The following is a 14,419-nucleotide window of genomic DNA, read 5'->3' as shown; positions in this document are numbered from 1 at the left end:
GTCTGGTGCTGGATCCTCTCCAGAGTGACCCCAACTCTAACCTCCAACCAGAAATTTCACCTCCCTGCCTCTCATTTCCTCAGCAAGATGACCCTGTTAAAACATTGCCAGCCATAAGCAATCAGTGTCAGATTATTTGCTGATGGAGTTGGCCTAAGCTGAGCCACCTACATTTTCCTAAAAGAGATTTTGGCCTTCCAACACATTTCTACACCTGTAGAGAAGGAGCTGCCTCGTGGCCTGTGTGGGTAATCAGTTCAGGAGTAATAGCTTGGTTAATTTGATTTTTTTTTTGTTCTGAAATTGCCAACTGGAAATGAGCAGAGAAGTCTTCCACTGAAGCACCTGGGGACATTATTAATACAAGGTTTGCACTGCACTGAGAAAGAGACCCAACCTGCTAATACCGAGCAGTTGGCCATTGATTTAGATTATTAGGAGAACAGCTGGCATGTTTCAGCCAACCAAAGCCCACACGTATTTCAAAAAAGTATTAGCTGTGAAACATTATGGTTTTTGGAAAGTCTCCAGAAACAAATTAAATCTCAAACCAAGTAATCTGCTACTTTTATCTTCCTAAATCCAGACCAAGCTGCTAACAGAGCATTCACTGTCACTGCAAAGATCCTCACCCACTTTTCATGTGGGTTTACTTGTTTTGGTTTGTTTTTTTAAACAGGATTGTGTGGTTTTTCTCAACAAAACAGACAAGAAATTTTGGGTTTAGATCCTCATTTCCTCCAGCTTGGAATTAAAATGCAAGGAGGAGGCTCCACCAACACATATGCCTTTTCCTCTCTTATTCCACAAGAGCTGACTGTGCCCCTGAGGGGTTTTGATTCAGCCCTGAAGATGTTTTTCAGAGACTAAATAATTCTTTCATTCTGCTCAGTTTAATGTCCTACCTTTGCAAACACTAGTTTAATTTAATGCATATGCATAAAAATCAAACAGTCTATTTTTGACTCCTTCCCCCTTGGGTCCTGGAGATTTTTGGGAGGGAATCGTCTGACCACCTGGCACTCAACAGCTATTCTCTCCCATTTTGTTCTGCTTAAATCATGTGTGAAAGCAGTTCAACAGATGATATGATATTGTTGTGCTGCAACACCAATCTGCATGTATCTATTCAGAGGCACAGCTGAGATATTTTCTATTATTTAGTTATAATATGTACTCCCAGAGAACGTTCTCCCTCCATGTAGGAGCTCAGCATCAAACTTCAATTCAAAGGCAATGCATCAGGTATTTAGGTGCAAAAGGATCTTCCTTACCCTGCTTCCACAAGCATGTAGTGAAGTTCCCAACCACTTTAAAACTTCCACAACACTGCAACCATTTTGCACAGAGCCCCAGATATTTCCTGGAACTTTACTTACATGAGTTTGGCTTCCTATGACCATTTAAATAGGAATAGTGTGCTTAAGGTGTGTTGCTTTAAATCCTGATCAATATTTCTGTCCACATGGATAAGAGTTCCAGGCACCTTATCTTAAACATGTACCCAAGTGTCAGATTGAATCTCTAGTATTCAAATTCTATCCATGCATATGAGCCCATTAAGACATATATTTTAGGATACAACAAGCACTCCCCTATCTGGGTAGGAAAGTTGAGATGCCTTTCCATTGAACCTGCTCCCTCATGCCAAGGTATGGGAACCAAGTCGTTTTTTAACATCTTCTGAAGCACTTTCTTAACACAGAGAGCGATTTATGTGAATTGAAAGAAAATTTAAGAGGTTTGTAAAACTCAAAATGCATTAAAAACTTCTTCATTTTGAGAAGCCGCAATACTGTTTCAGCAAGGACACACTGAATAGGTAGAAAATCCACGTTTATCTCACTATTACCCAGAAGCCCAGACAGTTTTCCCTGCAAGAAATTGCTAAGCGTAAAATCTTACCTTGCTTGAACAGGTTCTTTTGCAAGTTACAGCTACCATGTGCAATCCCAATTACCCAAACCCTGCACTATTCAGCATGAAGAGTTAACAGTCACATCCAAAACCCCGTGTCAGAACCCTGAAGAGTTTTGGCAGACAACAGGGCTGCCACACTGGCTCTGTGCAGGTTGTGGGGAGAGGGAAGAAGGGGAGATGAGCAAAGTGGGTGTGATAACTCCAGGATCAGAAGGAACAGGAGAAGAACAGCTCCGCTTTTGGTAGCATGGAACAGGCACAGGAAGAGGCCATCTGTGCAGGCAACTGGCATGGAATCAGTGGGAAGGGTTGATGTGATAAATCACATCTCTCATATGGCATCAGCTCAGAATCAACAGGAAATATTTGGATGTGAGCACGACCAGGGCCATAATCCATGTGCACACAAGGCTGTAGGAGGAGGAATGGTCTTCCCTGATCATTCCACAGGCTTTGTTTGCTTTGAACAAAGTATATCTTGTTGGAGGTCACAGCTTTGCCAGACAATTGAAAACCTGCTTTTAAGCATTAATAAGTACACTAAGATATTTCACATCATATGAGTAAGCAATGATTTTGATATTGTTGAATAGAAAAGCTCTTTGTTAAAATGCACAGAACAAAAAGTACCCAAATGCAGACAGACAAAACCTTGATCTCGAAGCAGCCCTGGCTCTGAACAGGCAATCTATCACGTAAGAGACACAAGAGGTCAGCCATTAATTAACATCCAAATTAGAGCTTTTCAAGTAAGGGTCAAAACTTCCTTTGTTTTGACATTTAAAGCACTGGAAATGCCTTCCCCAGTTTAGCATGCACAATGCACCACCTCGTGCTTTATGTTAATTGCCTCCATTATTCAAGTGCACTATTTGATTCATTGTCAATTAAAAATACCCCCAAAAGCCAAGCCCGATGTGTGTTAAGTATAAACGTGATTAATGTAACACAATTACATTCCCACGTTTGTTGAGTCTGATTAGGAACTTTCCCTCAGCCCAGTGTGACAGAGCCCTGTCACTGCCAGTGACCTGCCAGCCTTGGCAGGGACAGGCATTTCGCGGCCACAAGTGCTTCTGACAGGTGTAAAACCTATAATTAAATGCTGTCAATTAGCACTTCATCAAGAATGTGGAAATCTTGATGACCTTCACTATTGGATTGCAAAGATGGTCCTAGATGTAAAGTAAAAAAAAAAAAAAAAAAAAAAAAAAAAAAAAGCTATAAGGAAGGAAAAAACAGTGACACAATTGTTTGTTAGAATAAGTATGTGGATATAATTACTATTTCCAGAAAGTGACTCCAAGGGTCTTTTCCTACAGCCTCAAGGGAACATCTGGTTCTGCACACAGAGGAAAAAATTAGGCAGACCAAAAGTAAAAGAGCAATGCCTTATTTTTTTTTGTGTTTATAGAAAACCCAAGTTATAAGGAGATCTGAAGGGGTCTGAGGGGAAAAAAATTAATGACCAAACAGGGACAAAGAAATGGTCAAAGTCTGGAGGTTACTACTAAATGAGATGCAAGAGCAAATAAATAAATAAGAATTTAAAAGCCAGTTCAGCCTCAGCACAATGACAGAAAAACTAATAGTAACTGTATACCAGTGAAACTAATAGGAAGGAGAATATGCACACACAGCTGGACTTGTTATGGCCAGCTTACTAGTAGGCTTTAATAAAAATTGCTACAAACCACAACACGAAATTAGATAAAATTCTGTACCCTCAGTATGGTCTACTCTTCATTCTTCCCATCAGTAAATGTAAAGTATAATTAACACTGCCACAGGTAGAAGTAATAAATACAGAAGAACCAGCTACAACCTGTATTTAATTACAAGGGAGATGCTAGCAATGAAACGTACACTAGGTTCTTGTTTAAATTGAAAAAGAAAAAAAGAAAAAGACTGCATTATTGCACTTCAGAAAAGAATTAAGGAGCTCCTTGGCTTATTGAGGGCTACAAAAACAATCCCTGCTATAGGCCTGGTTTACATATTTGCTCTATTAATTTACACAGCCCTGGTAAGCCTCACATTGCAATGCAACTGCTAAATTACACTGCTCTTGGTAATGGGCATAAAAAGATGCAAGAGCATGCAAAGTGTATTCAAACAGACAATTAAAATTATCAGTTCTGTTGACAGCTAAAATGAAGGAACTGTGCTGAGGTTGAATGGTGCTGCATGAAGGACGCCCTGTTTGTGGGTGATTGAATTAACCAGGATCACGCATCGACAGTTTGCCTCTATCCAACACTGCACATTAGGCCAATTTACTGTCTGCTTATTAAAATAATTTAATTCCAGAGATTGTTCCCAGGCATTTCTGAGTTTCTTCCTGCTCTTCCCTCCTCCTCTCACTAATGATGGCATCTTAATTATTCTGCTCATTTTACACACCGCAAATGGCTGGGTCACCACAGAGCAGTCCAGCCAGTTTGGTTGAACCAACTATCCTTGGGGTGATCCTCTCCAAATCAGCAGGAGATCTGGCCAGACCCATTACAGCCTCAAAGTTCTGAAGCAGAAAAAACATTCAACAAAAGTTGTTTGTATTTCATTTAGCACTAGTTTATCCATATTGCTTCTTTTAATAGGTCTTCAAATCAGCTTGCTTATTAAATCTAATTCTTATTCTAAGAATTTCAACTTCTAGTCATGTAGGAATAATGTGTTTGACAACTCCAAAATAAGAATTCCAGAGAAAATGAAATTCCCCAAAGAAATAAGAAGTTTGAAACCTCTTTTCTAAGCTGAACAATCTCACATCTCTGACTAGTATTACTACTCGTGATCTAAAGTTCCTGTGAAAAAGCAGCTCAGACTAAGCAACATATCAAAATTCTGAGACTAAAAATGTTATCCTGGAGGTTTATTTTAGTGCCTCCAAAGGCTGAATGACTTAAGTTTAAGAGAGTTATTTCAATAGACTTTGGCAACTAATTCTGACATTTCGAGGCTGAATGACTTAAGTTTAAGAGAGTTATTTCAATAGACTAATTCTGACATTTCATTTTGAGAAGTTAATGCTATTTTAAAGTGAACACGCACAGATTACACCTTCATCTGAAGTGAAAATACATCAGTGTGTAGCAGTGATATGTGGATGGAACTGAGTTGGGAAATGTGTGCATTTGGTGAGCAATATTGGTTTGCATTTCTTGGTTCCACCAAGCTATGGGATTTATCCCATTGTAGGATCCAGATATTGCACACGGGAGCCAAGCACTACTGCCCAGTGCTGGACACCCAGAAGAATTCCTTGTTCAGCACCAGCAGCCAAGCACAACAAAGAAATCATCAATAATAAAATATCACAAGTAAAAATGCAGCTGTGTTTGGAAGTTATGAAAATGGCAGCACTTAAATCCTTTTTTAAGTCTTTAAAGACATCGGCCACTGGATAAGGCACCATTTTGTGTGACAGGGCTGAAATCCCAAAGTCCCAGAATGGAATGAGCAATTTGTAACCCTGAAGTATTGGAATGAACTAACATCAGAACTGAAAAACTTTTAAATCTCCTTCAGTTTAATGCTTTGGGTGTACAGTGCCAGATTGGGTTTTATAATGTGACACCTGCCCAACGGAAATATACTGAATATTCCAGTTGTGTGACACTTTGCTATCACTGATGATCCCAAACTTCTTCCAGCCTCTGAATTTCATGTAAAGACTTGGACTTGTATCAGCTATGAATGCTTTCAAAATACTAACTTCTAAATCTGAGTTGCAGAGATAACTTATAGAGATGTTGGTGAGCAAGTCCTGATTTCCAAACTCATAGGTAAGATTATAAAAAATTTCAGAGTAAATTTAATTTTTAAGAAGTGGCTGATTCTAGGTTTTCACAATATTCACATTCAGATTATATATTGTATTTTGCCATTTCTAATACATGAAACAATGTCTGTAGAGACATAGGGTTAATACAGGGGAACTCAGACTGAATCATGGCAATATCCAAAATCTTAGGTACAAAACAAAAAAAGTTTTCTGATAAATGGCAGGAATGAAATGAATACATAAACAATTCTGATTTTTGCACAATAGTAATATATGAAAACAACATACGGTTCAGAACCAGCTGGTCCTCTGTGAATTGAAATGGCTTTTCTATATAAAAAACCTTCTGCTGGAATCCAGGGACACATTCTAAATCTTCTGCACATGCAAGCAGCAGAACCTGAGGGGAAAAAAAAAGCCAGAAATAGACTTTTAACATCCATTCCTTCCATCCATCATGTTGACTTCTGGGAACCATAGCGGGTTTAGGCTCAGTGCTCATAAAACAAAACATTGGGGTCCATACTCATAAAACAAAATATCCATCACATCACACTTCCCCTTCAAATCTTACTAAACAATTTTTATGTAAGGTTCTTGCTTTTATATATATGGGCTGGCATTGAAATTACAAAATAGTAGCTTTCAAGGTGAATTTCAGTTCAAAATATCAATAAAGATTGTTACTGGTCCATAAAAACATAGGATGCAATATTGCTCCTAAAAATCAAATTTATTTAGGCCTAGCTGAATACAGCTGGACCTAAAAATATGCTGAAATTAAGCACATGCAAATAAATTTGAAAAAGTGATAAATTAAGATCTGCAAATCTGTCTCAAGTTGATCACCAAGTTGTAGAAGAAATTCTGTATTCAAGGATAAAGTCTCACATACAGAAGTTTCATGTCTAAAATGAATTCTTTGCTAACAAGTATAAACTGTTTCTTTTCGTTCCCTCTAAGCCACAGTTTGTCCACTCTCAGGATAAAGTCTCACATACAGAAGTTTCATGTCTAAAATGAATTCTTTGCTAGTATAAACTGTTTATTTTCGTTCCCTCTAAACCACAGTTTGTCCACTCTTCCTACAATCAAAAGCTTGTTTACACCAAGGGAGGACTGAAAAAGAAACCTGTGCATCACAGAGGAGGTGGATCTGAAGGTTCCAGTTGAATACAGTTTGTGTCACTGTCAGTACGTAGTCACCCAAGCTCCATGTCACCACAAGAACATCAAAGGAGGACGCTTATAACAAAATAAAATTGCCTGGGAATAGGTACAATTCTAATCTCAGACTCTGAAGCATTTTATCCCTGAATATAGAAAACAACCTGAAGGGCTATTTTTCTTGGCAGCTGTTAAATGAGAGCATGGAGGTAAGAATGGTCAAGAAAGAAGCAGAAAGCAAAAAGAAATTACTAAAAAGTTTAAAAGGCTAAAGAGAGAGGCAAAAGGAGGCAAGGTTAAGAGCAGGAAAAGCCAATTGTATTTTCCAACCCATATATGTGTAAGTGCATTTTCAGAAGTATTTTCTGCTTTAGAACATCTAAAGGTGTTTTACAAAACCTGACTTTCAGGTGGTGCACTGACCACTCTCATCTCAAAATTGTTATGGGCAATCTGCTGCTTGTCAGGCAGCCCCAGCACAATCAGCTAGAGAGGGCACGTGTGGCAACCAAGAACAAAACAAACACAGGGGCTCTGAAAGGCATTTGCTCCTAAATTCAAGTGGCTCTGTACAATGGGTCTATTTACTCAAGACATCCTCAACACAAAATTACAGTTTTGGTAATAAAGTTCTTCAGGGATAAAGTGAAGACACTTTCCCCCCAGTACCACACCAGTGAATGCTGAAGGCTCTTTTCTCCTTCACCAGCTCAGGTGACAACAGCACTCTCACTTCTCCCAATGCACCAGCAGCATCTCTCAGTCCCACCTCCACTCCTTTAGCATCCAAGTCTGCTGATCCTGATCCTAAAGAGATGTCCTGCAATATTTTAACAGCTACATGTCTCCCTACTCCCCACCACTCACAATCCATTTGCTAAATCACAGCGATTCGTAATCTCCTCTCTCCCTTCTTGCATTTCCCACTCCTTTAAAGTCCAGAGTGATCCCATTTACAAAATCCAAAGGCAGCAATGCCCCACCTGGTCTGCATTAGTTGCTCTTATGGGAACCAACTGCTGGATCATTTGTTTCATGTCAGACCATTGCTATAAAAGCTTGGCCAGAAGTGCCAGCAGACTGCAAGGCACAGCCAGAATATTTCAAGTTAATTAATCTGGTAGAAGGCAAACACAACAGATGGACACCTTTGCCTTCCATCCTGTCCTGTTCCACGTTGGTCCCTTGGAAGGATTAACCAAGAAAGAAGAGAAAGATTTAAAGTAATATACCAAGAAAAGTGCCATACTGCTATTAATTTCAGTATCATCACACTACTTCTGCCTTTCTTTAAAAGGTTTAAAACCACAGCCCCCAATCTCTTATTCTCTTAATGACATTAATATATGGATTTTATTGGAGATTTTGGGGTTGAGAATTGGATGTGTCCCCTTCAGTCTTCCAGCAGGAGATATCTGGAAATAGGAGCTGAGGTATTCAGAGCCTGCCCTGAAAATTGTGCATAAAGCTTGATTACTGATTGTTAAAAAACCTGCCTTATGTACATTTCAATGGGCATATGCACAGGAAGAAAGGCACACATGCATCTTCTGCACACATTTTCTGTGTGCCCAGGTGCAGGTTTAAAGTACCTGTCTTTGAGACTCAGTGTTCCTGGATGAATATGCATAAAAATGCAATCACAGCAGGAGAAAACCACTTGCCATCTCAAGATGCAAATAAAGTTATATAATGAGTCCCCACCAGAAAACCAGTCCAAGCCATATATCCTGAAATTTATCTACAAACAGTTCTTCTCCTAAAGGATTAGCACAGCAAGAGGCAAATCATGTTCTGATCTCCCAGCTACTCAAGCCTTAAAGCTGGAACTCTTGTCTTACAGGGCTATAAATAAAAAGCCTCTTTAGACATCATCTATAGCAGTACTTAGAGATGGGAATATGTCAACTTTATCAGATTTGTGACAGACTAAGTTGACTTTGAAATCTGGGCAATCTAAATGGGTCATGAGTTAACTTCTGTAAGCCTGGTACAGAAGGCTCACATAATAGAGATGCAGCAAATAGAAAATGACCTTTACTCCCTTTGAAATAATTACAAGACTCAAGCTTGGCCTTGCTGTGAAATGGAACATTTTATTCCCCTTGTGCAATTCCAGGCACTTTCTTCTTCTCTAATGTCAGACAAAATGTTAAATGTGTCATCACATGGACAGTTTTTAATTAATTGTATTTTAAAAGGAAAACTATTATTTTATTTTTTTTTTCTCATGAAGAAACTTCTGTTGAACTAAATGTCTACCTCATTAAAATAATTTATGTGAAGGTCCTTCACATTGGGGACAGCAGTCTTTAAAAATATCTTGAAAAATTAAGTCAGGCATATATATGTTTAAGGCAAAGGGGCTTGTTCAAAGCAGAATATATTCTTAATTTAAACAGCATGTAGATTTCATATTTTTGGCTATAATAAAAGGTTTTATGGACTGATAGGTGCCTAAATTATTATTTCAGCTAAATACACTGTAAATAATATTTAAATGTCATATGTAGAACTCTGAATATACAAATATTGCTCACACAACTAGTCAAGTGCTGGGCAATTAGTACCAAAGGGTCCTTCGCCTGCTACCAAGAAAAAAGCCAAATTCTTGAACAAAAATTATATGCAGCAAACAATTTGCTCATGAAAATCTAAACGGGTAGAAGTCTGAAAAGCAAAACAGAGCCATGGCTACTCAGACCTACAGATCCTCTGTTCATCAACAAGTAAAATCAAAGCTTTCATAACCTCCAGCTCTTCAGAAATGCACAGATCAAAGACTCAGCTTTAATATTATGACAATTTTTCTTTCAGAATTTACTGCCAGTTGGTGTAAGGAAATGTCATAGTTTGGATAACTCCTGTGCTAGTTTGGCCACTGCACTAGAACTGTACTCCTGGTGAGACATCAAGCCTAAGAAACACCTTTTTTTTTTAGTTAATAAACCAGCATGCACATGCTGGTGACCTTTACTGACCTCAACATTTGCACTGAAAGCTGCTCACATAGAATATGGTTGGAAAGCAAAAAAGGAGAGCAATTTAATACTGTACTGCAGAGGAAATGAATAAATTCCCTGATGATAAAGCACCTTTGGGTATCACAACACCTCAAAATAACAGGGTCCTTCTACCTCCTCTTCTGGTGACTGAAAGTCATCTCAGAAAGGTCCTTTGGAAGAATTTCAGATTCTTTATGGTCTTTTCAACTTGCACAGTTTCAGTTTGGCCACATGTTTGCTCTGCAAATGAATTTTCTCACCTTTTGCTGTGTACACCCTCATATCTTCATTAGCCCTACCTCGAGGAGATCACCTAACACAGAAACACAAGCTGCAGAATATTAATTGCATTTCACACAAATTCTTATGGTGTGAAATTCATCCTTGTGTAAGGCTTTACTTAATTAGAAATCTAAATGGTGCAGACACCTGTGAAAGCCATCTGCCCAGACAGGAATTCTGCACAGAGTAAAGGTAAACAAAATCTCTTTTCAGGGGAAAATATTCTGTAGGACCACATTTTACCTTTGACTTCAGGAGAGTAATCTGAAATAAAAACAAATCAACACAGACCACGAAAAGGAGGAGTTAAAATTGAAATCAAGCTCATTTGTACTAAGAGCAATAATTTCAAGAGTTCAAAAATTGTAAGTCACTTCTTGAGAAAGGAGTTTTTAGTTCTGGTTGTTTTGTTTGGCATTCCTGGTAGGGTTGGATTTTTTTTTTTTTCTTTTAAAGTATGGTTTGGGGGCTTCTTTTTTATTTGACTCATTTACTTGGAAGTGGGTATCGAAAATTTATGCTTCTGAGCTTTTCTATGGAAACGTGAGAAACAGAAATTTGTTTTTTGCATATGAAAACTTCAGATTTTCATAAGAAATACGGTGATCCTTAGAGCTGAGAACGAAGAGAAAAAAGTAATCAGAATAATGAGAACTGCCAACACTGAATTAAATTGCTCATGACAAAATATTTTTATCATGCAGATTGAGATTTTTGAATCTAAAAACCTTTTCCATGTTCAGGTGCTGCAACACCAGACCCACAAAAATGGATAACGAGAAGGCCATCAGAGAAGGAAACAAGTGATAAACAGCACACAGTCATAGGGAGATGATGAAATTTGAAGTCTTCTCTCAGATTTAAATGAGGGAGTTATTCAAATGAAATTAACAGAGGGATACTTAAAATAAAGAGAGTGCAGCTCTAAGTAACGTTCTGATTCTGCATTACACAGACTCCAATTAGAGTGTCAGCAGGTCCTAAGGCAATTATTTCATCAAATAACACACACAGACTGGACATGAAGTTCTCTGCGTCTTCTGTGTTTTTTAAAATCAACTAGAACAAAAAACCCCTCAAAAGCATGAATAAATTATCCTCTGATTGGCATAATTAAAAAAGGCATTTTAACTTTACATAAAGGTATGTTGAATTATTTATCTCTGAATGTGACTAAATTAATTAAATGCAGATCTTTCAAATTAATTTGATTTCTAGAATGCTATTATTCGGGGCATTTTTAATGCAATATTTTAATATTGGAGGGAAGTTTTCACTGTTTCAGGCTTTAACTGCTCTTCTATCAGGAAAGAAGTTAAAAAAAAAAGACTGTTCCCTATCTCTACAGCTCTACCTCTCCATCTGATAGAGAGTTCCAGCCATTTTTGTAAGAAATGCTATTAAGATTTGGCACTAAGATTCTTCAAGGATGATAAATATCCTTTTAAAGGGCCTACCTATCCATTTACTGCACAGCTCTGTCCTAAAAGGGAAAGTCACACTCAGAGTACTGAAGAGTGGGCTATGAAAATGCAAATTAGAATGACTTTATTGGCTTAAATGAATTCAGTTCTCCTGTCACTGAAGCTGCGTGACTGCGGTAGGCATCCATTAACTGGAAACAAAATGTGACAAACTCTTTTGTGAGACTATCTACCACAGGAGCTTCCCTTTTATGGGCACTTTCCTTACGTACCTATGTTTATTATAAGAATTTTATTGCATATTCAGTAAAAGGTGTGCATCTTTCTTGGCACTGGGAATCTCATTAAGTTGTTCAAGGAGCGATTTGCCAGCGGTGGTGTCAGAACAGGGAGTTTCAAACAGCCACTCGCCTTCTGAAGTTGAGGAGCTCTGGAAGAGGCACCATCATTTTCTTCAGAAATGATTTATTCATTTATTATTGCTCCCAGGGGCTGTTCAGAGATCAAAGTGACCAAAATGTTCAGGGTGAAGAAGAATAATATGGGCAGTGCCTGAAGAGTACTGGAGCACTCAGACAGCATCCTCATTTCAAGGCAGAGTTGGGACAACCCTCTGTCCCATTCCCATCTGCTCCCTGAGCCCAGTCACCTCAAAATTCTGTGAAAATTGTGTCTACAGGATGATGTAGCTGGAAAAACAGGGCCTGGTGTGAGACCCCCACAGTCTGCACCCCAGCCTGGGGCAGCTGCCATGAAACTGCACCCTAAAAGCTTTTAATTAGTTCTTACTAACATATTTTCCACACTTCAGAGCTTGAGCTAGCTTAGATTTCCCTTGACTTGGGTGCACGGGAAACACTTGGGCAGTCCAGGGAAGCCCTAGAGATATTCCAAACCCATCTGGACACATTCCTGTGTCACCTGAACCAGGTAACCCATCTTGACAGGGGTGACCTGGATGATCTCCAGAAGTCCCTTCCAACTCCAACAATCCTGTGATTCTGTGGAACCCTCACACAGGAGCCACCTCTGGTGTCACAAGCAGGCACAGTGATCTGCTGGCCAGATCACTTGATCCTGATCAGAAATAACTCCTACATTTCACAATTCCTGACCTTTATTCTGATGGTCATTTCATATCTTCCAGAATAAATTTGTTCACAGTCAGTTTATAGCCATTTATTCCTGCACAAGTCTTGTCTCATAACTAAATTAACCTTTGTCCCCTCTAAATCTTCCATTTATTGAGCTAGACAAACCAAACTCTTTCCATCTCCTCCTATTTGGGTACATTCCTGTGACCCTCTCAGTAATATTTCTTTGTGCCTCCTTAAGCTCCACCTGTTCAAAATACATAAAGAATTCCAGATAGATGTTCTCCACAGTCTCGATATTTCCTTAAGCCCAAAATATGCTGTCTAATGCTTCCTAAAATTCCTTTTGAAGTCTTGTCATGCTGGTGCCTCACAATCATTCTAAAATCATCCAGCACACAAAGAGCTGAGAAATTTGACATCAGAGGAGGCACGACCATTTACCTACAACAATGTTAAGCAGCTTCTGCAAACAGAGCCAGGATTAATCTTTATGAAATATAAACACAGATGCAAACCCTCATGCATTGTTAAATCCATGCCCTTTCTGACCAGATGGGGACCAGCTCTGCCCATGGCCAGCAGAGATCTTCCATCCCCTTCCCTCTCCATCCAGCTGAGGTTCAGGATCTGCCCACGGATCCAACAGAGCTCCCAGCTCAGAATGATTTCTACCCACAAGGCTCAGAGTGCAGGATCAACTTCCACTTTCAGGTATGCAGATGTATCTGAACATTGTTCAGATTTTGTAATCCAGGGAATGGCTCTCATCCCGCTTCATTAAGTATTTTGATTATTAATAACAGAGACCAAGAGCTGTTACTTGTGCACAAAGTAAGTAATATTTTAAATTACTCAAGTATTTAACAAGTAAATAACTACCCATCGTGATTAATAGCACCATTTAACACACCAGACTTGAGCAAAAGGACAGGTTGGGCTCCAAGGTTATTTTTTGTTTATTTTTAGGCATTATGAAGGAAGTAATCATGTTTTGTTGAAACCCATACACCACTGGAATGAGATTACAACTGGTTAGCCTATTTAGAGAAGCTGCATAATAAATTCATTTTACAGGGTACAGAGTAATGCAAATGAGCCATTCCTGCACCAGTGAAAGAGGCATAAAGAAGAAACATTGAAAGTCAGAGTTCTGGACTGGTTGTGCTGCAAGGTGTGGAATTGCTGAAACCTAAACTGCCTTACAGCAATAATCTTTTTGAAGATCTGCTCATACCAAACATTTTTGTTATTTATTGCCTAATGAAATAAACAGGTTGATCCTCTTTTCCAGCAGTAATGACTTCATGAAGCATTTAGATGAATGAAAATATGGATCTCTGGTTTTCTAAAAAGGAAATAAATTAAAAATTGTTTAAACTTTTTTAAAACCCTCCACATGGAGTTGCGTGGGGCAAAGTCATTATTCCACATAGGAAAACACTGATGTGGCAAAAGCTGTTAGAGAAAAAATTAAAATCATATTTCTTAGAGCAGATAGTGGGTTTTGGATAGGATAGCTGGAAATTCTAAGGAACATGATACATGTTTAATTTCCCAGCAGCATGATAGTTATCAAAAAGAAAAACCAACCTTCCACCTACTATTTTCCCCATATTCCACAAAGTTAGAGTCTAAAGCAATTATTACTGTAGCACAAAGTGAACTCGGTGTAACACTGAACATCTGTCTTTTGCACTGCTAAGCTAAAACTGAAAATGAGCTTGCTGAAAACAATCT

At 38.6% G+C, this 14,419-nt stretch overlaps 1 protein-coding gene across 2 annotated transcripts in view; it reads right to left on the bottom strand.

Moving 5' to 3' along the window:
* Positions 1 to 14,419, bottom strand: part of CDH13 (cadherin 13) — a 433,407-nt gene that overhangs the window by 341,062 nt on the left and 77,926 nt on the right. For both annotated transcript variants that reach the window (XM_041400548.1, XM_041400547.1), the window contains exon 2: positions 5,996 to 6,107. In XM_041400548.1, coding sequence (XP_041256482.1) covers positions 5,996 to 6,107 — 112 coding nt within the window. The remainder of the gene's footprint in view (positions 1 to 5,995; positions 6,108 to 14,419) is intronic.

This window comes from Onychostruthus taczanowskii, unplaced genomic scaffold (genome assembly GCF_017590055.1).
Source record: "Onychostruthus taczanowskii isolate IOZ18803 unplaced genomic scaffold, ASM1759005v1 scaffold18, whole genome shotgun sequence".
Lineage (NCBI taxonomy): Eukaryota > Metazoa > Chordata > Aves > Passeriformes > Passeridae > Onychostruthus > Onychostruthus taczanowskii.
Note: the sequence above shows the minus strand (reverse complement) of the source record. Positions and strands in the feature narration are given on the sequence as shown.